We start from the raw sequence: 21196 nt of genomic DNA on the forward strand, positions 1-21196 counted from the left end.
CAGGTTGCCCAGAGAGGTTTTGGAGCTCCTTCTCTGGAGATCTTCAAGGCCCGCCTGGATGTAACCCTTTCTAACATGCTCTAGATGACCCTGCTTGAGCAGGGAGGTTGGCCTAGATGATCTCCAGAGGTCCCTTCCAACCTTACTGATTCTATGATTCAAACTGAGTCTAGATTGTTAATAATGCAACCTGAATAAGTTTGGTCCTGCTTTCAGTGGAGGTTTGGACAGATGGACAAGATGACTTCCAGAAGTGCCCTTCCAACCCAAACGTCTGTGATTTTAATACACACACACATATATGCAAATACACACACCACCTACATATGTATATGTTTATATATACACATAGGTACATATGTACGCAAAAGTAAGCAAAGGCCAGCAGTTGCAGAGGGGAATTCATACATATGTATACATATGAATTCCCCTCTGCAACTGCTGGCCTTTGCTTACTTTGCTGGCTAACACGAAGAACTCTCTCAAAGAAAGGTTACTGTAGGTTAAAAGTAGGTATTTAAGGGAGATACGCAGCCAAGTGAATAGTCCCAATTTATTGAAACTCATACACAGCTTACTGAATCTGATCAAGAAACTCAGCAGAAGTCAATAAATACAGGGCAAAGTCAACAGGTATAAGAACWGGGAATGCAGTAATCTATATTATATCTGTACATACAAGCACAGGTGCCTTACAGATTTTTTTTTTGAAAATTCATCTCTTCAAATTCAGATAAAAGTATTTTATTACTTTTTTGGTAAAAGAAAAAGCTCAGCTGCTACATCTGATTCTATGTTTATTGGCCTGTACCATAAAGTGCAGTTATTTTCCTATACTGCTATCTGAAACACATCTGAAAATAGGGTACATAGACTACAATAGAAACTGTCATCAGTGAAAATRAAAGTACTTTTCTCCAACCTCTTTACCATGTACTTATCCCGAACAATTGATTACAACAATATTGTGTTTAAAATTCCTTCAGAAGAAATTTTGAGATTATTTTACTTTTAAATATGGCTAGCAAAAATCCTTCTAGTAGTTCAACAATCAAGTGCAAATATAAGAAAAGGAAGACTCAGTAAACTCACTTCCATTTCCTTCCCTGGAGAAAGATGGCTAAGATTGACTGATCCACCTGAATTATGAAACATTTTCACAGGACATTTAGCTTCACTTTGTACTAACTCTTGATATTGGTTCACCACTCTGAAACAAATGAGGACATAAAAAAATTAAAAAATATTAGCAAATTTAAACATCTAATAAAACTTTTCTGCTCTGTCCTCCTGTTTTATTTTCTAGCTTAGATTTGCCCCATTTACTTTTTTTGCTCCATTTACTTTTATTACTTTTTTTCTAATGTGACTTATCAACTTTTCAATAAAGTAGTTCCCTGCAGTGAAGCTGAATCAGAGAGCAAGCTGTTTTATCTAAGATCAAGAAACACTGCTTTGGAGGAACAGACGAGAGAAGACAGAACAGATCCCTTCCCCAAAGTAACTCTAGCTTTTTAGGATCCATTTCCTTCGCATGCACCCAGAATCCTTTATAAGGCTGTGTTCACTGGGTTTATGCATCCTGTGCTTATTTATGTTCCATATAGAATGGTCAACCCTCCTTCAATTTGAAGTCAATGTTAGATGAGGACTCCAAAAGCAAGGGATGGATTGAAAGTCCATACTCAGTGTATCTCAAAGAATCACAGGGAAAGTAATTGTCCTTTCTTCTTTGAGTATCAGCACAGCCAAAACTCCTTCTAGGAGACTTACTAGCAATGATGTACCCAGAAATATAAAGTGTCAATAATGTCAGACAAACAAGTCTGAAATACTGTTCCACAAAATCAAATATCACATCTCACAATTAAGTTGAAAAAACTAAATTGAGAACATTGTTTCACAAATGTGAGCAGAATACACTACGAAGTAAGGAGATACGATGAGATACTTTAGTTCATTATACCCAAGTGTAATGAACTAATTTTAATTTGGTATAGCACTGATGCAGTGCTATACCAAATGCAGTGATCAGCAGGTCGCTTACATGACCACTTATGTTGGCATAAGGAAGGTACTCAGGATACATGCCACAGGAAAGAGGATAATGTCCTTCCTTCAGCAGCTGGGATTTTGAATTGCTTAAAGCAACAGTGGAACCAGAGTAAGAAAATACTGCATACTCAGAAAGGTGGTCCATCCCTCCTCTTTTCACTATTTCTTCTGCCCCAGTCTCTGAAACCCAACTGCTTAGTCTCATAGGAGGATTTGCACAACAGAGCAAACATGATTGGGAAATCAATTCCAGGTAAAACTATATCCCCGTATTACTGTTCAGATTTTGGACAACCAGTCCCCCAGTGCAGCTTGCAGCAAAACACACTGAAGTTTGTATCAGCACAAAGGAGGAAGTAGAAAATATAAAAAAAAAAAGTTTATTCAAAGTTATCTATTAAAACAAAAAACACTGAATTTCAACCAAATCAAGGATTCATCTTTCTGTCAGGCATGTAAGAAGAGAATGGGGGACGGTTATGGTATGTATACCACCTCAAGATCTCCTATGAAGGCACAAAAATATGACTAGTTCTAGGAGAAGTTGCTTTTTAAAGGTTCTGTATTCATATGCACAAAGCACATGGGTATCTAATGTGATCCATACTGAAAAGTATTTGAAGAAATACTTATTTTGCTGTCTCATTTTTCTGAGGTCAGAACTGATATTCCTAATCATTTTACAACTAAAATATACTAGAAAGCTATTTTGTAACTTCCTGCAAAAATAAGATTACTTCTCTTAAGAAAGMTGAATCAAATAATCACAAAAATAAATTGTTGCAAATATTACACTTAAAGTTCAAATTAACAGTTTTCACGATTGCCAATTTACCATACAAAATCTTAAGCTGAAGCATCTCTGTTAAGTGCTGTCAGAATTCTACCATTACTTGTGTAATTAACAGTAACTGTGTAAATCACTATGTAACAACATTCTTGGAATTTAGGTAACGGATCAAGCTATATTCAGATATTTCCTCTCCTCCATTAGTTCTACAAATGTTAAATGTAGAAACAGTACACTATATGCTTTTCTTGTTACAACAATCAATTTCCCATGTTTTCCCTGTCTGTTCCGCAGCTGCTTTCATAATCACAGTATTAAGAATCATAACCGCTACGAGAACGCAATTCATCTTCTAGCACCAAGCCAACTGCACATACATAGTATATTAATTTACCTTTCAGCATCAGTCTTGGAACCAATAAGGAACCTGAAATGTAAAACGTATAATGCATTTTCAGACATTAATTGGACTAGAAGAGTATGTTTCTATAGGTTTCACAAGGCTTTGAAAGAATGGAATGCTGCTCTCATTTGGGACCTGCCCAGTGACGTGATATTAATTTAGTATACTGGGTATTATTTATTGCTTGAACTACAAACTTGGCCTAATAATTACGTTCACAATATACTATAGTAAGGTTACACTAGTATAGTAATGATGAAGTTCTGCTCTCATTCTATGGTCTTTCTTATGGTCCCCTTAAGAAGGAATTCTCTACAAAGCAAAAGACATTGAAAGTTTTCTATTTTGCATTTCCAAAAAAAGGAAGTGAGTATTTGCTACAGAACCTCTACTGTGAAAAGCAGTATAACAAATGTATGTATAAACCAATGTATCAATCTGCTCACATAGAAAAAACGTAAGTGTATTGTGGGTATGTCAAGAACAACTCTAGCTCTATAATAAGCTGTTAGTTTCCGTTTTTTGATATTTGTCCAAATTCCTCACAGTTTTTCTAAACTCTCAATCAAGTATTTTTCTTTTGCATAATGCTTATGGTTTACAAACTATTTTCTTACTTCAGATTTGATATGAGAACTTGTCAGAACTTTTTTCTTAAAAAGGATCTGTAGGGTTTTTCTGTTTCTCTAGGTCRAAAACATTTTTTATTTTACAACAAGTGATGAAAGTGTGTTATACATCTTTCACTTCTGATACTAGGATTTTCAAATCAGCAAGAATACAAATTCTGATGAACCTCAACTGGTAGTATCTTAAAAGTTACAGACTAGAGTAGTGATTTTCAAGCAAAACTGCGCATCTAACTCCTTTAAACTCCTTTCAATTCTCAGCATGATTACATGACTGTAAGCCAGTACTGCTGTTCTGGAAAGATCAGTAGTAGRAACGGAAACAAGCAATAAATAGGTAAAGTAGTCCAGGAAAAAAAATCCCAAGTATGAAACCATTAAGATCTYTAATTAACAAGTAATAGATAAGAATTATGTATTAACAACAATAAAAACAGTACTGGTTAACTGAACCAAAGTTTGTTCAAGCTAACTGCAATCTGCCTTGCTGGAATGTATAGGGTCTGCTTTGTTTATCGAAAGAATCTGGCACTGTGTACAATAAAGAATAGAGCTAAGAATAGAAAACCTTTGTAGAATTGCAGCCAAAAAACAGCAGATTCAAAACAAAATCACAAACATGAAGACTAAAATTCTTTRGAGTTCATGTTTTCCTTCATCATTTATTTATTTAGGCTAAATTTCTCTGGTTAATATGGTTAATTCTTATGTTTTCACAGGAACAGGTAGATTTTGACACAAAGATCAAAATCATGTGCAATTCTGGCTAATCAAAATTATGTCTATCAGTATCTTCATGATTTGAGATCTTCTTCAGTATAGCTTTAATGCCAMAGATCATGTAGATTTACTAAAAGAGAACATTCAGTTATGATGCCTGCTTGAAAAAAAACGTATGTTTTCTTTGTAGAATATTTATACGAGAAATACATTTTCTGTTTTTTCAGATAAAACTCTTAAATCAGATTTCTAACTCCTGAATGAAATATACTGAACTTCTTTTCATGACCAAAAAAGACTACGTATTATTTGTCTTCTCTCATCTATCAGATCATAGCACTATTTAAAAGAAAATGCAACTTACTGTGATGGAGTTAACAGGTTATCATTTTCATCATCAGCTTTGAGTGTCTGAATTTTACCATAGTACAACGGATTGCCAAGAGACTGAAAAATGGTCAGTTTTGTTTTCTGAAGCTGATTACCAACTTCACATTCAAACACGTAATCATCTTTTACTTCCTAAAAGACATAACAAAATTACCAAATGAATCTTAATCAAGCAGTTAGAGAAACGGCTAGTAAAATATGCCACAGCTCTAGAAAATAAGAGAGCTAAGTAACACACTATAAAAAGGTGCTCTATATCTAAAGTGAAATCGATTTGAGAAGAAATTCTCTAAATGACTGGTAGGAAAAAAGGTCTACCAACTCTGAAAAATACAAAAATATGGCAAACCCTACACCAATCATGTCTGATATGGAAAGGCAGACAGGATAAATATATGCAGAAACATTTGCATACAAAGTTCTGAACAGAATATCAAAGATGAAAATTCCAGAGATGGGAAAGTATTACTTTTTGCTAATATGAAACTATGAAGACATCACAAAAGATGCTGATAAAGTAGTATCTTGCCTCAGAAATTACACAGAACCAATGAACTGATTTATTACTAATCACTGACTTCTCCTTATCAAATCCTGTAATTTGTGCTAAATCTTAAGGTCTGATTTAAACACTGCAGARAGAGCTTTCTGTAAGAGGCATTTAATATAACCTCTTTCCAAATTAACTGTTTTCATTTTAATAAAAGCTTTTCCAACAATTTGTATACGATCATGTGAGCGAAGAATGCAATTTGTTGAACAAAGTACTGCTCCCTGTAATTGACTACATTGTCTTTGCTATACAGTGACATCATGTGTTATTTGGAAAATTCAAGCTGCTTTTCCTTGTATTTCTGGAAACTCTGAGAAAATTACAGTATCTTGTTTAACTGATTATTCCATTACAGGAGGACTTTGGCAAACAGTTACCRCTTTCCCAATCGTGCTCTAATTACAAAACTGAGATGAACATTTATGAACTAACTTTACAGATTTTCATTTACTTTGTGTTCCACTGAATAACAACAGCAAATTACTCCATTTACTAATCATGTGCCTGATGCATTATATTCAATTATAAATCCCTGTAATAATCTCCTTTTCATATTTATATAACACATGGACAGTAAATTGGAGAAGTAAAGGCTGTTCCCAGATTATTTAAAATTTGTTGAAATAAGAAGCAATTTAACTATAAACAAGAAAAGACTGTCTTAAACTTTGAAGATTTTGTCTTAAACAAAGACTCTGTCTTAAGCAAAGAATTAAGCTACTCACGTGTGCTGGCCAGACAGTTGGTTGTGAATCATCAGGCTTGATAGACTTCTCCACTTTGGCATATTTTTCCACCTTGAACAAAATGGAAGTATTAGAAAAGAAATACAAGAATAGTCTTTCTGAGACAGATTTAGAGTTAACACAACACATCATCTTGTTTTGAAAACTGGCTAACACCAGATTCTTAGACAGTGAGTGCAAGAAATAGCCAAAGATAACTTCATACTCCTTACTGCACCCCTCTGTGTTCAGCATTCATGAAAAGTGAATTGGAGATCCTTCAGAGATTTACACTTGTCTGTTTTACCATATTTGCTGTATTAAACTTTAAAATGTTAAGCGGAAAACATAGATTAAAACTACCAATTTAAACCACTGCCCACAATGTGGAATAGTTAAGAAATCTGACAATGGTAGTAACTCCTAAACTCTGATACTGGCACATACAATGCCATGGAAGAGYGAAGGGAGAGAAGGTTTGTATAAATTTACTGCATCATTTCAAACATATAATGCATACTCCTGTCAGCTCTATTAAACCCAATCTGCGCTTGGGCCAAAACGATTATCTCTTCTAGTCTCATCCGCATACTAATAGAATATATTCTGGAAGTGCCAAAAACCAAGAATGTCTAAGTTGCTGAATGAAGAATACTCCTAGATTATTTTCCCTTTTACATACATATAGTATGAACACAAGAGGTTCAAATCAGAATTTCTCCATATAGAATATTAAATTATTGAAAATATCATGTCCTACTGTGTCATAACATGTCAGAAAGTAAGGAATTTCTACCAAGCTAAGTGACTCATTTTAAAATAATCTACCTCATTTCTGTTTCTATTTTTTACATCATCAGACAACTTCAGACAGGTATGCTTATTCACCCCACAGCTGGACAATACTGAAAGTCACTTTGTACCATTTATTTCATCCAAACCATCATGTTAAAATTTCGATGTATTCCAATGTAGTTCAGTTTGYATTTGTACCTTACAGTACATGAAAAGCTATTTCAAATGTTAAAGTCATTCCCATTTTTAAAGTTAGCATTATTTGATACCAGACATTCTTAGCCATTTCCTTCTTCATACAATACAACAATAATTGATCTTGGAAACATCTGAACTTACATCCACTTCAGAAGGTGCAGTCAAGTAGCAAGGGTTCTGTTTCCACATATCTACACACTTAAAGATGAACAAAAACAAAGCAATATTAACATATTAAATATTTGAAATAAATAGTTAAAAGTTCATCCACCTAAGTCTTAAAAGCACTTACATTTCCAGCTTTAGAAATTTTGAGGTCATATTGCTGGGCTCCTTTCCTTTCCTTTCTTTTCTGTAAGTAGTCAAGCAGTCTAAGCTGAGGTGGAGTTGAATAATGAGCCACTTCCTGCTGCCTGTTCAAAGATGACCTTGAGTACCTTTTGAAGCACCTATGGGAAAATGATAGATGAGCTTGAAAAACTATGAAAATCAAATACCCCACTGCCTATATACAAACACAAAATATGCAAGAAAGTGCTATTTACATTGAGACTAAAATAAAGGTTCTGAAACATTCATTTTAAATTGTTTTTCTTGACTACACTGTGTAACTCAAACTCTTGACTTTGGATTTTTAAAAACTGTTAGGATTCTGTTCATGTTCTAAGAATCTGTGCTGTATTTTTGAAATACATGGAAGTATATCATCAAAATGAGTAACTATCTACAAAGTTACCAAGCTTGTAAAACTGGTATATTAGAGATTTCAGTTCTGCCAAAAAACCCRTGTACTGCTTAGGTACTTAGAGGGTTAAAGTTACCATGTTGTTTTTGTATTATCCTGCATTCTTTGTCTCACACAGAAACTTTTGGTACATTAATAATATCTGGACAATCATTTAAGATCTCTACATATTTTTCTAATGGATTGATCCAGCTCTGCTTAAATTTAAAACTTAGTGGTCAATGAAGAAGTTCTCTATTTACAATTTATAAAGCAGCACCACTAGTTGTACAGGAGCATAGTATTCCAATGCATATCTAGTTTTAAATATATTTTGGTAATTCTAACAGATTATTAGTACTTCATCATTCTACAGAATGAATGTACCTTTTTTTTTTAACTAAAAAATGCCAATCATTTCAAGCTTTTGTAGAAAAAGTCAACAAYCATGCATAAAAGGGACATTTTGTATACAATACATTCCACATTGCTTATAGAGTGACTCTAATATGCCAACACTTTTGTATAGCCTTAATTTCAAGCATATAAATAATCCCCTTGATTTCCTCATTCAGGGTTAAATTTGTGCATAGCTTTTAACGCATCAGAAACCAATAAACAATGTATCATTTCATATATTTCAGATTACTGAGCTGTCATCTGCTGCATCTTACATCTGAATTAAGCAAAAGTCTTGACAGGATAACTGCAACATAACTCATTACATTACGAAAACAGTAAGTGTGCATCTTTCTGATATACAAGAATACACATATTACTGGATATGTTACTAATTGAAATACAGTATAAAGCAGAGCACTTCAAAAKATACAATTCCTTGACTGTTCCAAGATAATTAGATACGAATTTGAGCACTCCACACAAGCAGCCAAAGTTTTGATGATAGCCCTGCATGTATTTTTCATTGAAGCACCCCATATAATTTGAAAGCAAGTCCTAACACACTGCAAATTGAAAAYTACCTTTTCATTGGGCGAGTATTCATCTTCTGCTTGTTGTACAGGAGTCTGTTGGTGGTGCAGGTCACTGCTATTGAAGGATCAAGACACAAAGGCTCTGCTGTAGCCAAAATAAGTTGACTCTCCAATAGAAGTTTGTCCTCCTGTAACATATACAGATATTAATAATATATAAAATATGAAAAATTCTATTCTAATTTACAGAAACCTATGCACATACACACTATCTTACAGAAAACTGAAAAGATTGCTGTGGACAGTCGACAAAAAATATGTTAAACAGTTACTACTATCCATTAATGCTAGTTACAGAGCTCTGGATGACGTTTCTAATCATAGAAGACATCCTACTGAAGAGTAGATTTTACAGAGTAGTAGTGACAATGAAATCAATTGCCTGCCAGTGATTTTTCTTGATGGACTGGCAATCAATTCCATAAAGATGACCTACATGAGACTTGCAGTTACAACTTGAAATGAATTTGAGCATGAGTTTGCCTCTGGTAATACAAACAAGCACTTTGAGACGCTCTTCAGCATTTAACTAACTACACAATCCTAATCATTTACAATACTCTTTGCTGCAGTCATATGATTAGGTAAGAGCTGCTTCAGGAGCAATAATATCATTAGATTACAAGGATCACCCCGAAACAGTACACTGAAGATGAATGAAGTAGGGTAGACTAACTAGAGCCATTCTATCATTCCACATGACCAAAATCAAAGCTTTTAGCAATTCCTATTGTTTTCTGTGTTATCACGTAGGAAGCGCTACTAACAAGTCTATGTGGCAGCTCTCTGGAGCACAGAATGCAGGACTATAAGATAATTTAGGTTGGAAGGTGCCTTAAGAGGTCTCTAGTCAAACCTCCTGCTCAAAGCATGGTCAGCTTTGAGGACAGCCCACATGGCTCAGGGCATCAGGTCTTGAAAACCACTAAGGAYAGAGCAGTTCTGGACAACCTCTGGATGAACTTCTCTAGGTAATCTGTTCCACTGCTTGGTTGTCCTCATGGTGAAAAAGACATTTCATATAGTCAGTCTGAATCTCTCATTTCAACTTAGGTGTGTTATCTCTTGTTTCCCTACCATGCACCACTATGCACATTAATCTGACAGTTTTCATTAATTAAAATATCATTAGTTATCCAATCCAATTTTATYAAACTAATTAAGTACATCCACTACATCACTTTAAAGCTTAGAAGTAACTGGTGACTCACTTGTGTCCATTTGTGGTTGTCACTTGTTATAGAATGCACGTCACAAATTAAAGTCTGAGGAGAAAGACAGAATGGTTGTTATCTTTCAGCTAAAGACTRTTTTAAGTAATAGTTTATATCTAGTCTGGGAATTACCAGAACAGTGAAGAACGACTCGAGGCACTTCTTACCTGCATTGTAGGACGCAAAAGAATGTGCTTGCTTTGGTACGTTGGAGACTTCATGTTACCAGACTGCCTATAGTCACGTATTTCTGCTATGACACAGCCACAATGAAAAATGTTAACCTAGTTGAAACATATAAAAAAAGTGTGAATAGTCAAATATCTACCAACTTGTCTCATCTCCCCTCTCCAAAAATGAGTTTGCTATATATTTGTTCCAAACACAACTGATAGTATCGATGCCTGAAACCATTCTGACCTTTGTTACTACTTTAAAAAGTTAAATGCAATTGTAACTGATCATGAATTCGCATTTTTGTTCTGTAGATAAAGTTTATAAATAGAATATACTTAAACTTCAGCCCCAGCGCTAGTTGGTGCAATTTCTGTCAAGTCACTGCAAATTGTGAGGTTGCTTCTGCTTATTAACGTACTGCATAAAACCCCTGCTGCTTATTCATTGATAGTATGCTAAAAAATATTCACTAGTTTTATCGGGATCAGTAGTCTTTACTACGTACCTAGGCAAATCTAATCTATGTCTTAAACACTGCATTTTCATATGCGAGAAACGTAATTTAAAGAAATCTATGTCACATATTTCATAGCAACAAGGAACATTTTGCARAAGTACAGAATCCTAGTAGTCTGTCAGCATAAACAATAACACTGTCTCTTCYATCTCTCTCCCATACATACGAATTATTTTTTCTGGATATGACGAAAATATTTATTGTAGGCATGAAATAGTATGGCCCCAAATGCACAATCTTTGCATCATGTGTTTGGAAACACCCATAAGAAGCATTCCAAGATCAAAATCTACCTGGGTACAAAACATCATTTCTTTTCAAAARCAAACTTTCACACCTGAGATTTTTCCAGAAGATCAACCAGAATAGGYGGTAGCTCCTCTGCATCCAAATATTCAAGCAGTTCTCCTTCCTCATAAGGCAGCCGAATGGTCTCAGAATCTGAATTTAAACAAAACATACTGCTTTTCTTTTGCCTTTTAGTTYGAACTTGAAGGTGAAATTTAGAACAAGCTTGCCACAAGCCAGGGTTGGTGGAAACTAATCCACACTGCACAGAATTCATTTTTATRTCCATTTCTGTTTCCAGGGCTTGATTTAGCTCTTTGTGCTAAAAGGCAACACACCTTTACAGCTCCAAATTGTTGCTCTCAAATGATTTACTTTATGCTCATATGGCACGTCACACAATATAGGGTGGCATGAAGAGGCAACCAAACTGGAATGCAGATGCTTTTAGCCTGACCTAGATATAAGAGTCAGTGGGGGAAAAAATGTTTGAGAGAAGGAACCTGAAATGAAAGAAACTCAGATAAGGAAGTGTGGAAAAAAAGAAATTTGATGGGAAGCTGAGGGGAAATAAGAGTGGAAGTGGCTGAACAATACTGAAGAGAAAATTGGGTTCGGATAGGATTCTTAGTTATAGGGACTTGCTAGGATAAGTAATACTGGGGAAAGAAAAACAAACAAAAACCCCTAAAACCCCCAAAGCTTGGATAGGCTAGAGTTAAGATCCACCGACTGTATGAAAGTCTGCCCCAAGATAAACACATTAGAACACAAAGATGAAGTTTATCAAGAAGACTTACACCAACTAATTCACACTCTATCGATATATAGCACACCTAAAGGCACCTTACAGCATTATACAGCAAGCACCAATTTGTACAGGTGGTTATGTCAGAAGCAAAACAAATACAAACCAATTAAATGCAAGCAACGAYGTGTTCTAACAGTTTATAGAGAACTCTTAATTTTTAGAGATTAAATAGAAATATTACCTGAACCATTTTTTCCCCTGAGCATCAGTGAATAGCCCTCATTTCCTGGATAGAGATTCACGACAAGACATGATAATGTCTCCTGCATAACCAGCTTCTCAAGTAAATTCACATTTCGCCTCAGCTTCTGCTTTAAAAGTAAACATTGCTCATGAACATAATACTATAGGGTAATTATTAGCTATAAAGCAATCATTAGAATCTGAATACWATTTAGATTAATGTTAAAGCATATATCTAAATAGACTCAGTTAAATTTAATTAGGCTGTATTCAACAAAGCATGCGTATATGTTAATGAATATACTCAGGCATAAAAGATTTGGTTTTTGGAAAACCATTCACTTCATTTTTTWAAAAAGCATTAATTATAAGTCTATATACAATACAACTAATACAAATGACCCTATGATACAATGTTGTAAATCTGCTGTGCAATATTGTCTCATTTATATGYGGACCATTTATACAATTATATATTGCTAGAGAACAAAAAAATAATACTTTTGAATATTCCTAACAGAAGCAAATGTTTCCTTCCAGGATTAAAATGCAGAATCACAGCATTTGGAAGCTTCCTTAACTGCATTGCTGTGTCGGTATTTGTTGAAATCTGATCTAGCAGCTGCAGAGACTACTTCATTATTTATAAGAAAGAACTTTTATGTAAATAACAGATTTTTAAAATGAATGAATGTTTCCAACACCCTGTGTAAGTATGACAAATTTAAACATTTTTAAAAATCCTCTTCACTAGAAAAATCAATGTTTTCTAAACTTCAGATAACTTTCACACGTCTGGTTGGAAACTTAATTTCACCAYTGAATGCTAGGACTGGGTGGATCTCTTCACTGCAGGGGATCCTTTGCATGTTAGTTAGCTACCCAGCAGTAGTTGGGCACATTTTACACAYACCCGCTAAGTAGTAGCACACTATCTCTGCCTTTTTGAACAAATAAAGACATGTTAATAAGACATAATGCAGAATCACTTCTCCTATGGAGGCTGCTCCTAGGGGAAAAAGCCCTCCCTCTTCAAAAGGAAACAAAACAGGGGAGAAAGAAGGTCGAGGTATACAGAACAAAACGAGAAAAATCTTTTAGTTCCTCCCAACTAGTTTTGGTACCACTGCCAAGAGCTAACCCTTTCCCATGCAACATGAATGATGGCAAGAACATCATGCTACCTTTTACAGCTTAGAAATAACAAGGAAACTAACACAGAAATATGAAACAGCGTAGAAGTTCTGGGGAATTCATAGAGAGAGATCTAGAGGACAGAGGGAGATAAAGGGAAAACATGTTCTGGCAACAACAGAGGTAAAGACAGTGAAACCTTCACATATRGCTCTGGAGATGCAGTTTGTTCTGTAAAATCTTCAGTCAGAGTCCTACTGACCCCACAGACTTCTACTATCATACAGGAGACTGCATGTGCACTGCTTCAATTTTCAGTCACATCACTGAGTAGCAGGGGAACACCTACAGAGCGTTCATTTAGACACACTGTGAAACAGCCAGGAGCACAAGCACTGCCATTTGAAAGCAAAGTTAGCACTCCATTACTCCGACATCATTTACTCTTAACATTTACTAGTAACGGAGATTTTAGAGGAAATGTAACAAACTCCAAGTGGTATTCCCACCATGTAAGAGAAATATAGGAGCAGTAAGTGATGGTGACTGTTAGTTTGCCACAGTTAGCTAAAGTTGTCCCTCTGTAAGAGAGATTTGTCAATAAATGTCCATTGGTCTTCTGTTGATGGAAAAAGAATTATTTTCACTGTTGGATAATTAATACTTTTCCCACCAGAATTCTCTATTCAATTAAGGAGTTTTATTTAGGAGGGCAGAAAGGAATGTGGGAATTCTGTAAGACTTGATTTTAAAAAAAGTAACCATCAGGTTATGCAAGAAAAGTTAATAGGAATTTAAACTTAAACAAGCAATATACCTTCTTCCAAAAAGGTGTCCATGTGTACAACAAATAGTGAAGCGAAATTTATTTTTACAGAAGGCCGCTGCTTGTAACCACCAGCAAGTAACAAATATGATGGAAACCCACTTGTAAATATAATTTCAGTTATAACTCAGTTAATCACATTAATTTAAATATATTAAATGAATAACTCTTTTTTTTTTCTTTTTTTTTTTTTTTTTTTTTATTGGTAATAGTTAGCCTGTATGGCTTGGGAGGTTTTGCTCCTCCCCACCTTTCTTGGGGGGAATAGGGGGAAGGGAGCTAACAAAGGAAGTTAGGGAGAAGAAAGAGGAGTGGATCATCATACATTTCTGACACTGCATTCATGTTATCCATTCTGAACAGAATGTTAAGATGTAAACCTATTTTAAAATGTAATGCCTCTCCAAGAAATCAGAGTAAACATTAGTGTTTTAAGTGTAAAACTTCAGTAAATGGGGACAAGAGTCACGCTTTAGTAAGCATGAAAAGTTTTACAACCACAACATCAGCTTTCTCCTCTAAGCTGGCTACTGGAAGTACTAGCTCAGAGTTGATACTAAACATTAGGTCAGATGTTACCTGGAAACATTTAAGATGGATTGACTGGAGTATACTGTATTTCTAAAGCATTCAGCACAGCGTGCTTGGTATCTGAACTCTTGCAGTGTAACCAGGTCAGTTGCTTTGCTCTGTTGACTGATGTTCCTGACTCTCCCTGACCTCATCCACACAAAGACAGCACTCCTCCMTCCGCAAACATGCAAGCCGCAGTGACTGCCTGATGGCTGGGAGGCAGTACAGGAAAGGWGCATGTGCCTTCCTTCTCCTGTAGTGACTTCTGATTTCTAATACTGAAGAAACAACACTGATAATTACCATCTAACAGAACTGAAGCAGTAATTTTRTATTATGCTTGTAACTCCTCTACCCTTGGCTGACTGAAATGTGACTTTAATACCTTATCCTTGGATGGCGAAGGAGTTACACAAATAAAATTATGGTTTATGACTATCACTGCTTCTCTTGACCCCTCACTGTAGCATTTTAAATGGATTTTCTCCACTCATCTTTATGACTGAAAAAACAAACACATCACTTCCCTAAAAAAAAAAGCTCTTGTAGCTTATTATATCTTTGTTAAGTATTTTTCTCTCAGGAAGCAGAAGGAGCAAAGCAGAATTTCTTATGTCCTGACTGAAAGAAGAACAATCCATACGACTTGAGGAGACTTTTTTTTTAGTGACAAAATATTGGGTATTACAAGTTTGTCAATTGTCTTCTGGTTTAGCAACTACAGTATTCTAATCCTACTTCTTCCAGATTCCAGTCCTGTAAACCCAATCCTATCCCTACTACTGTAAATTCACTTTGTTAGCCATTCACTATTGATGTTTTAAGCAAAACACAGAGGTAAAAAGATTAACATTTCAATTGTGTTTGTGATACATCATATGTTAATTAGTATCAACTAAATTGGAGTAACCCAAAAGAGAGTTTCAGGTGCTCAGGAACTGTAATATCTCATAGGTTTTTATTTTACTGTGAGAAGCATCAGTGTAACAGTTTCCAGAGCTCATCCTTCTCAGTCCATTTTTATACTCACAGTTTAGCAAATTAGCTTGTGGCTTTTAAGCCTTAGATTTATTGTGGCTAAGTCTGGCTGAGCTTCTTTTCTAATACTAACAGATTGTCTCACAGCTCATCAGTTATCCCAGAAATCAATGTGAATTTACAATAGAGCATATATTCTGAAAGATTTTCCATACTTTTTCTATGGCAGCTATGCTAAGCATGCAATTCAGAAACAGCGATACTGACAAAATGCAGGTGGCAGACACATTGGTCCTGAACTTGCTCTCAATTGAATTTAGTGAAGGCAGAATGGACAGGCCACTCAAGCCAGTATAGGTCCTACTATTTATTATTCAGTTATTTTAATAGTACTGCCTGTCTGTATTATACTGAGCCACTCACATTATACGTGAACAATCACGTAGAGAAAAACAGCTCAATACCACAGCACAATCTTCAGTCATCTGCTTCTCTTTCATTTTGTTGCCTTTAAATTTAGGATTACTAGGTTGTCATCAGCCCTCCAACCACCCTGTTTTTACTTCAGATTGTACTAAGATAACACTATTAAGTTACTCAGTCAGTTTAGTCCCCTGAAGTCAGTAAACTTTCGTAYTGTAACCCTATCCTTAGCTAACTACCACAGTTACTAGACTATTAAAAAAAAAATAAAAATCACTGCTATTCCATTTCTTAAAAAAAAAAAGTCTGCATTTGCTTGTTTAAGCAGCAACGCAAATCTGCTTAGCAATTTCCACTTACCTTTATCTCAGGCTCTTTTTCACATTCTTCTATATACAAATCATAGAGTTTTTGAAATACAGATTTTCTGTAATTAAAAAATTTTGATGTAAAAAAAATTAAATTAAAGAAATACAATCAAAAACTAAATACTGAAATGTTTTCTACCTTCCACTGGATAAATATTTTCGTTTAGGAGGTCTCTGACGGGCACTTTCAATGATATACTGAAAAAGAAAGGTAGATCAAACAATAATGTTTGCATTATAAAGAAATTTAATTTTTGCTGTCAAGCTGCTTTAGATGATCATCAGACATAGCTTGTTTTTGTCGGTATTTAATGTAACTATGGTAATTATTTACTGTATACGAAGAACAAAATATGATCTACCGTATGTTATATTCATCAACAAGGAAGCATTTCTCATTTCAATTATGAAATACAGCATTTCATGACTATGGAATGACTTGCACTCAAAGTCATCTATACCTACATTTTGTAATTATAATAATATAGTAATAAGTATTTACAGACATCTTGTTTACCGGAGTTAGCATGTTACAGTCAAATTTAAGTCAATGCAGTCACATTTAAGTGTATTGGCTCAATAGTTTTTATGTTGATGARTACTTGCTATGTAATTAATTTAAACTTTCTTTATCCCCTTGTCTCCAGCATCAGTGCTATGTTTCAGTGATTTATAGAGCAGTGTATCATAAAAGTAATTTTTGTACATTAAACATCCTAAACAAAAAATGGAGTGCTACTCATGAAACCATACTAGTTAAATGGAGCTTATATTCTAATAAACTTTCCCTAAATGTTTCTCTTGAGTATTTTTACTAATGCTTTAGTTTAGAATTTCAGTGAAGACAGGTCTCCCTCAAAACTATTTACTTCCTGTAAAAGTGATCAAGGTAAATATGTCAGCATAAAAGAACCTGAATGTAAAAGCATCTGCCTCTTTGTCCTAACTGGGATACTCTTAAAAACACAAGCAAGATTTTTGCCATACACTTCTGTCTCCTATCTCTGATTTTAGAGAAAATTATCACTATACAGTTCTGTTTATTTCACAGCACATAGATTTGCTGTGTTTTTTTTAAAAAAACAGTCTTGCATGTTTTATCATCATTGTACCCAATGTTCTCAAAACATCTGGGAAGAGACAAATGCCTTGCAATTTTAGCAAAAATTTTGCAAAGTCAGTGTTACATGTATTTGTGATTATATGTATGTGTATGCTCACCAACATGCACCCCATGCCTCCCCACTTTTCAACAGAAATACAGAACTGTAATATTAAGTATGAACCCAATACATTGTTTATGTGCAAATAACTTAGCTACTCCTTACCTCTGCACGATCCAATGCCAGTTCTAAAGCTTGTTGCTGCAAGAATTATAAACAGCTTTCTTAGAAAGTATGTTAACTAATTATACAACCTTGTACTAAACTCTGTTACTACTGATACTAAATAACTTTTAGAAGATGTAGTCAAACATTGTTTGGCACTTACTGAACTTGGCAGCTGAAACATCATGTAAGTGCATTAATGGTCATTAATCCCACTACCAAGCATCTACACTTGCAAAGTTTTGACCAAATAATGAGGTGTTAGAACAATGACAGGCAATTAGAACTAAAAGCAAGAATAGAAATCATGTCTAATAAAGGTAATGACAAATGCTGATCAAAAAACATTCAATGCTTAGACATCGATGACAAAGTATTAGAATAGTTATTTTTCTACATAATGGAAATGAAGATTCTAGACTCAGAAAGTTACTTCTCTGCACAATACAATATTGCTTGGGAAGAGTTTCTAATATATTATTAGGTATCTGAGAAATGAATGCAGCCTCCGCTCCAGATTTCCTCCAAGGAAGGCTAAGTAGTATGCCTGATTCTAGGACAATACATTGAAATCCTTGCAAAAGCTTCTCTATATCCCATGGTATATTTGATAACATTTATTTTAACTGATTTAATTCCTTTGGGATGTTTATCACTTCAGTGAATCTACAGATGTTTATATATGTATTTCAAGAAGAGAAAATTTCATAAATAATAATAATGAGTTTCTGGACTGAAGTGTGACAAATACTTCAAGCCAGCATAAACAACTGCTGCTACTAAGAAAAAGCAGTCTCCCATGTCCCCTTGTATTTGTTCTCTGCCACTTATTCTAGATCTGCAACCCACTTTGTGCTGGAATAACTTTGTGCAGCTAATAAATGAACCAGATTACTTCTTGCAGAAAAATGCTTAGGGCTTGATTCAGCTCCAGGTAAATTAATGAGAAGCGATGCATTAACTTCAATGGCAGGTGGATAAGGTCCTCAAGAATATACAAATGATAAATAAGCTCTAATAAAAGCTTTTCTTAAAAAAGAAAAGTTACTTAATAACTAATACATAAATCTCAGAGACAGAACTTTTTAAAAACGCGATGCTGTTCAAATGGTATAGAGAAACTTTTGGAGAATCTTCTATCTCTCATAATGCTTAGAAACTCCTGAGTAGGTATTTCTCCCTACATACATATTTTTATTTTTTTCAGTTTACTCTCATCTCTTTCAGCTGTTCATAAAAGAACTTTTACTTTTATTCAAACCCCAAAGAATTCAGGGAAGAGAAAAGCATATTAAACGAAAAATGAAGACATCTACAGGAATATACTTACTCAGGCTTATTATCTTTTATCTACAGTATCTCTACTACAGAATTTCTTATCTGTTCTTGAAGAAAAAAGCACACAATGACAATGTGCTATTACTCATTAGAACCTAACACTACAGAACATTTACATTTTAAAGTGTTTAGGTGTTTATTTGACTACATCAAACATTTATGTTTTCTACATAAGCTGACGGAATAATCCCATGATTTCAGATATTCTATTCACCAATCGCTTGACAGCAGAAAAAAATTCATAGCCATATCACCTGCAAAAAGAATAATACTAAAAACATAAGTGTGGGCCGGATTTATACTTCATAATTAATTGTCTAACACCAATCATGATTGAAAACACACTAGTAGCTTTATATGATAATTCCTATGATGCACTGGACAGTAACTAAGTGTTTAGGAACAGCATACACAAGCTACAAAGGAAGACATCACTGAAAAAAGGAATGATGAAAATTCAAGAGTGCTAAGTAAAATCAGGTATTTAAGATGATGATAAACATTAGCAACATTCTCCTCATCATCCACAAAGCTAGCAGAGTAGAGAAAAAGACATCTGAAAACATTATTTGAATCATAACTTACCATTGTAGATGAAGCCAGGTGACCAAATAGCAAATGAAAATATTTAAGATGTTCGGTGTAGCAGGCAATGAATCATATTTTTTGGTCACACTTGCAGTACTGAAAAGTAAAGAAGAAAAAAGATCACTAAGAAACTAAACAAGCATTTTAGTTATTTAAATTCAACATTTTAAATTGTTAATTACACTTAAATTTCATTTGCATAGTAGCCTTCATTCAGAAGCAGAAACAAAAGCTCCACTCAGTGCAAGTGCAGAAGTCATTATTCTAATGACTACTGCTGTTTTGCACCATTATTTTACATCAGCGATACTAATTAGTAAAGTAGTAATAAGCACATAATAGAAATTATATAGCCAAGKACAATCATCTATTGCAGCAGTCTGCTTAAGACATCCCAAATATCATGTCCAGAGAGGCACAGAAGGCTAGAATATATAATTGCAAGTGACCAGGACATTTAAAGTAATACAAAAAACCTAATAAAGTATGTTATGAAAGCATTCTTCCATAGACGACACCTTCACGAGCAGTGCCTTCTAGCACTATTTTGAGATGTTAGCTTAATACTGACTCACTGTGGACTGTCAATTGCAAGACAAATGAAATTTTCACTATGTAAGTGCATTTCTTAGACATCTTTGTGTATTACATCCCTTTAGCATTTTATATTTAAATTCTGCTAGACAGTTGTATTAAACAAAAAGAGTTTAACAAAAATCTTTTAAATCCTGTCTGCTTGTCACTAATTACTTAGCATCATTCTCAAAAGAGATATGAAAAMTAAAGTTAATCTTACATCAACATTTGAACACTATAGTATCTAGAAGTACTTGAAATCATTATTTAAGAATCTCCACTGCACTTGTGAAACCATCTCCATGGCTTCTGCATTTCACATCAGCCTTGGTTTGGAYAAAATTTAAACTGCTTCCTCGGCTTTTGATGACATATGGTTGCTCCCTAAAATCTCCCAGAACCTTCTTACTCAGCTGTTTCAGCACAGCAGCGATTTCCGCAGAAAACCTACACGGCAGGCACACGCCTCAAAGCTCCGCGCAAGGCTGAGACCTGCCGGCTTTGGCAGACGGCGAGGCGATGGGCCAAGGGCAGGCTGCGCGCCGGGCCCGGCGGATGTCCTTCCGCCCCATCCCACAGCCCCGCCACCTTCCCCAGCAGCCTCTCCCCGCGCCCCCGGGGGCTCACGCCCCCGCCGGGCTCACGCTAAAGCCGGCGCCGCCGCCCTCTCCGCGGAGACGGGCCTACCCGCGGGGGCGCAGGGCGACCGCATGCAGCCACCGACCGCCGCAGCCGGCCGGGCCGCGAGCGCCAAGGGGCCAAGGGGCCGCCGCCGCTCAACGGCCGCAACGGCTCCACCACGCCCGCGCGGCGGCGGGAGGAGCCACGTGACGCCTCGGGCCATTACCTGCGGCCTCACGTGGGGTCCTGCCCCCCGCGCGGCTGCCCTCGCCGCCC

General features: G+C 35.5%; 1 protein-coding gene across 10 annotated transcripts in view; it reads right to left on the reverse strand.

The window, feature by feature from the left end:
* SUPT20H (SPT20 homolog, SAGA complex component) overlaps positions 1-21196 on the reverse strand; it is a 34788-nt gene extending 13592 nt beyond the window's left edge. For 5 of the 10 annotated variants that reach the window (XM_085320678.1, XM_085320684.1, XM_085320681.1 and 2 more), the window contains exons 1-16: positions 21147-21196; positions 19721-19819; positions 17798-17833; positions 16609-16667; positions 16462-16528; positions 12166-12295; positions 11223-11326; positions 10359-10475; positions 10189-10242; positions 8966-9105; positions 7551-7707; positions 7400-7456; positions 6266-6337; positions 4962-5119; positions 3240-3272; positions 1093-1210 (exon numbers count right to left, since the gene is read on the reverse strand). In XM_085320678.1, coding sequence (XP_085176804.1) covers positions 1093-1210; positions 3240-3272; positions 4962-5119; positions 6266-6337; positions 7400-7456; positions 7551-7707; positions 8966-9105; positions 10189-10242; positions 10359-10475; positions 11223-11326; positions 12166-12295; positions 16462-16528; positions 16609-16667; positions 17798-17833; positions 19721-19723 — 1305 coding nt within the window. In that variant the 5' untranslated portion in view covers positions 19724-19819; positions 21147-21196. Of the gene's footprint in view, positions 1-1092; positions 1211-3239; positions 3273-4961; positions 5120-6265; positions 6338-7399; positions 7457-7550; positions 7708-8965; positions 9106-10188; positions 10243-10358; positions 10476-11222; positions 11327-12165; positions 12296-16461; positions 16529-16608; positions 16670-17797; positions 17834-19720; positions 19820-21146 lie in introns of those variants that run through there. The other 5 variants (XM_085320686.1, XM_085320687.1, XM_085320679.1 and 2 more) reach the window with 3 other exon arrangements.

Source organism: Rhea americana, unplaced genomic scaffold, assembly GCF_003343005.1.
Source record: "Rhea americana isolate MKP2758 unplaced genomic scaffold, rheAme1 scaffold_65, whole genome shotgun sequence".
Lineage (NCBI taxonomy): Eukaryota > Metazoa > Chordata > Aves > Rheiformes > Rheidae > Rhea > Rhea americana.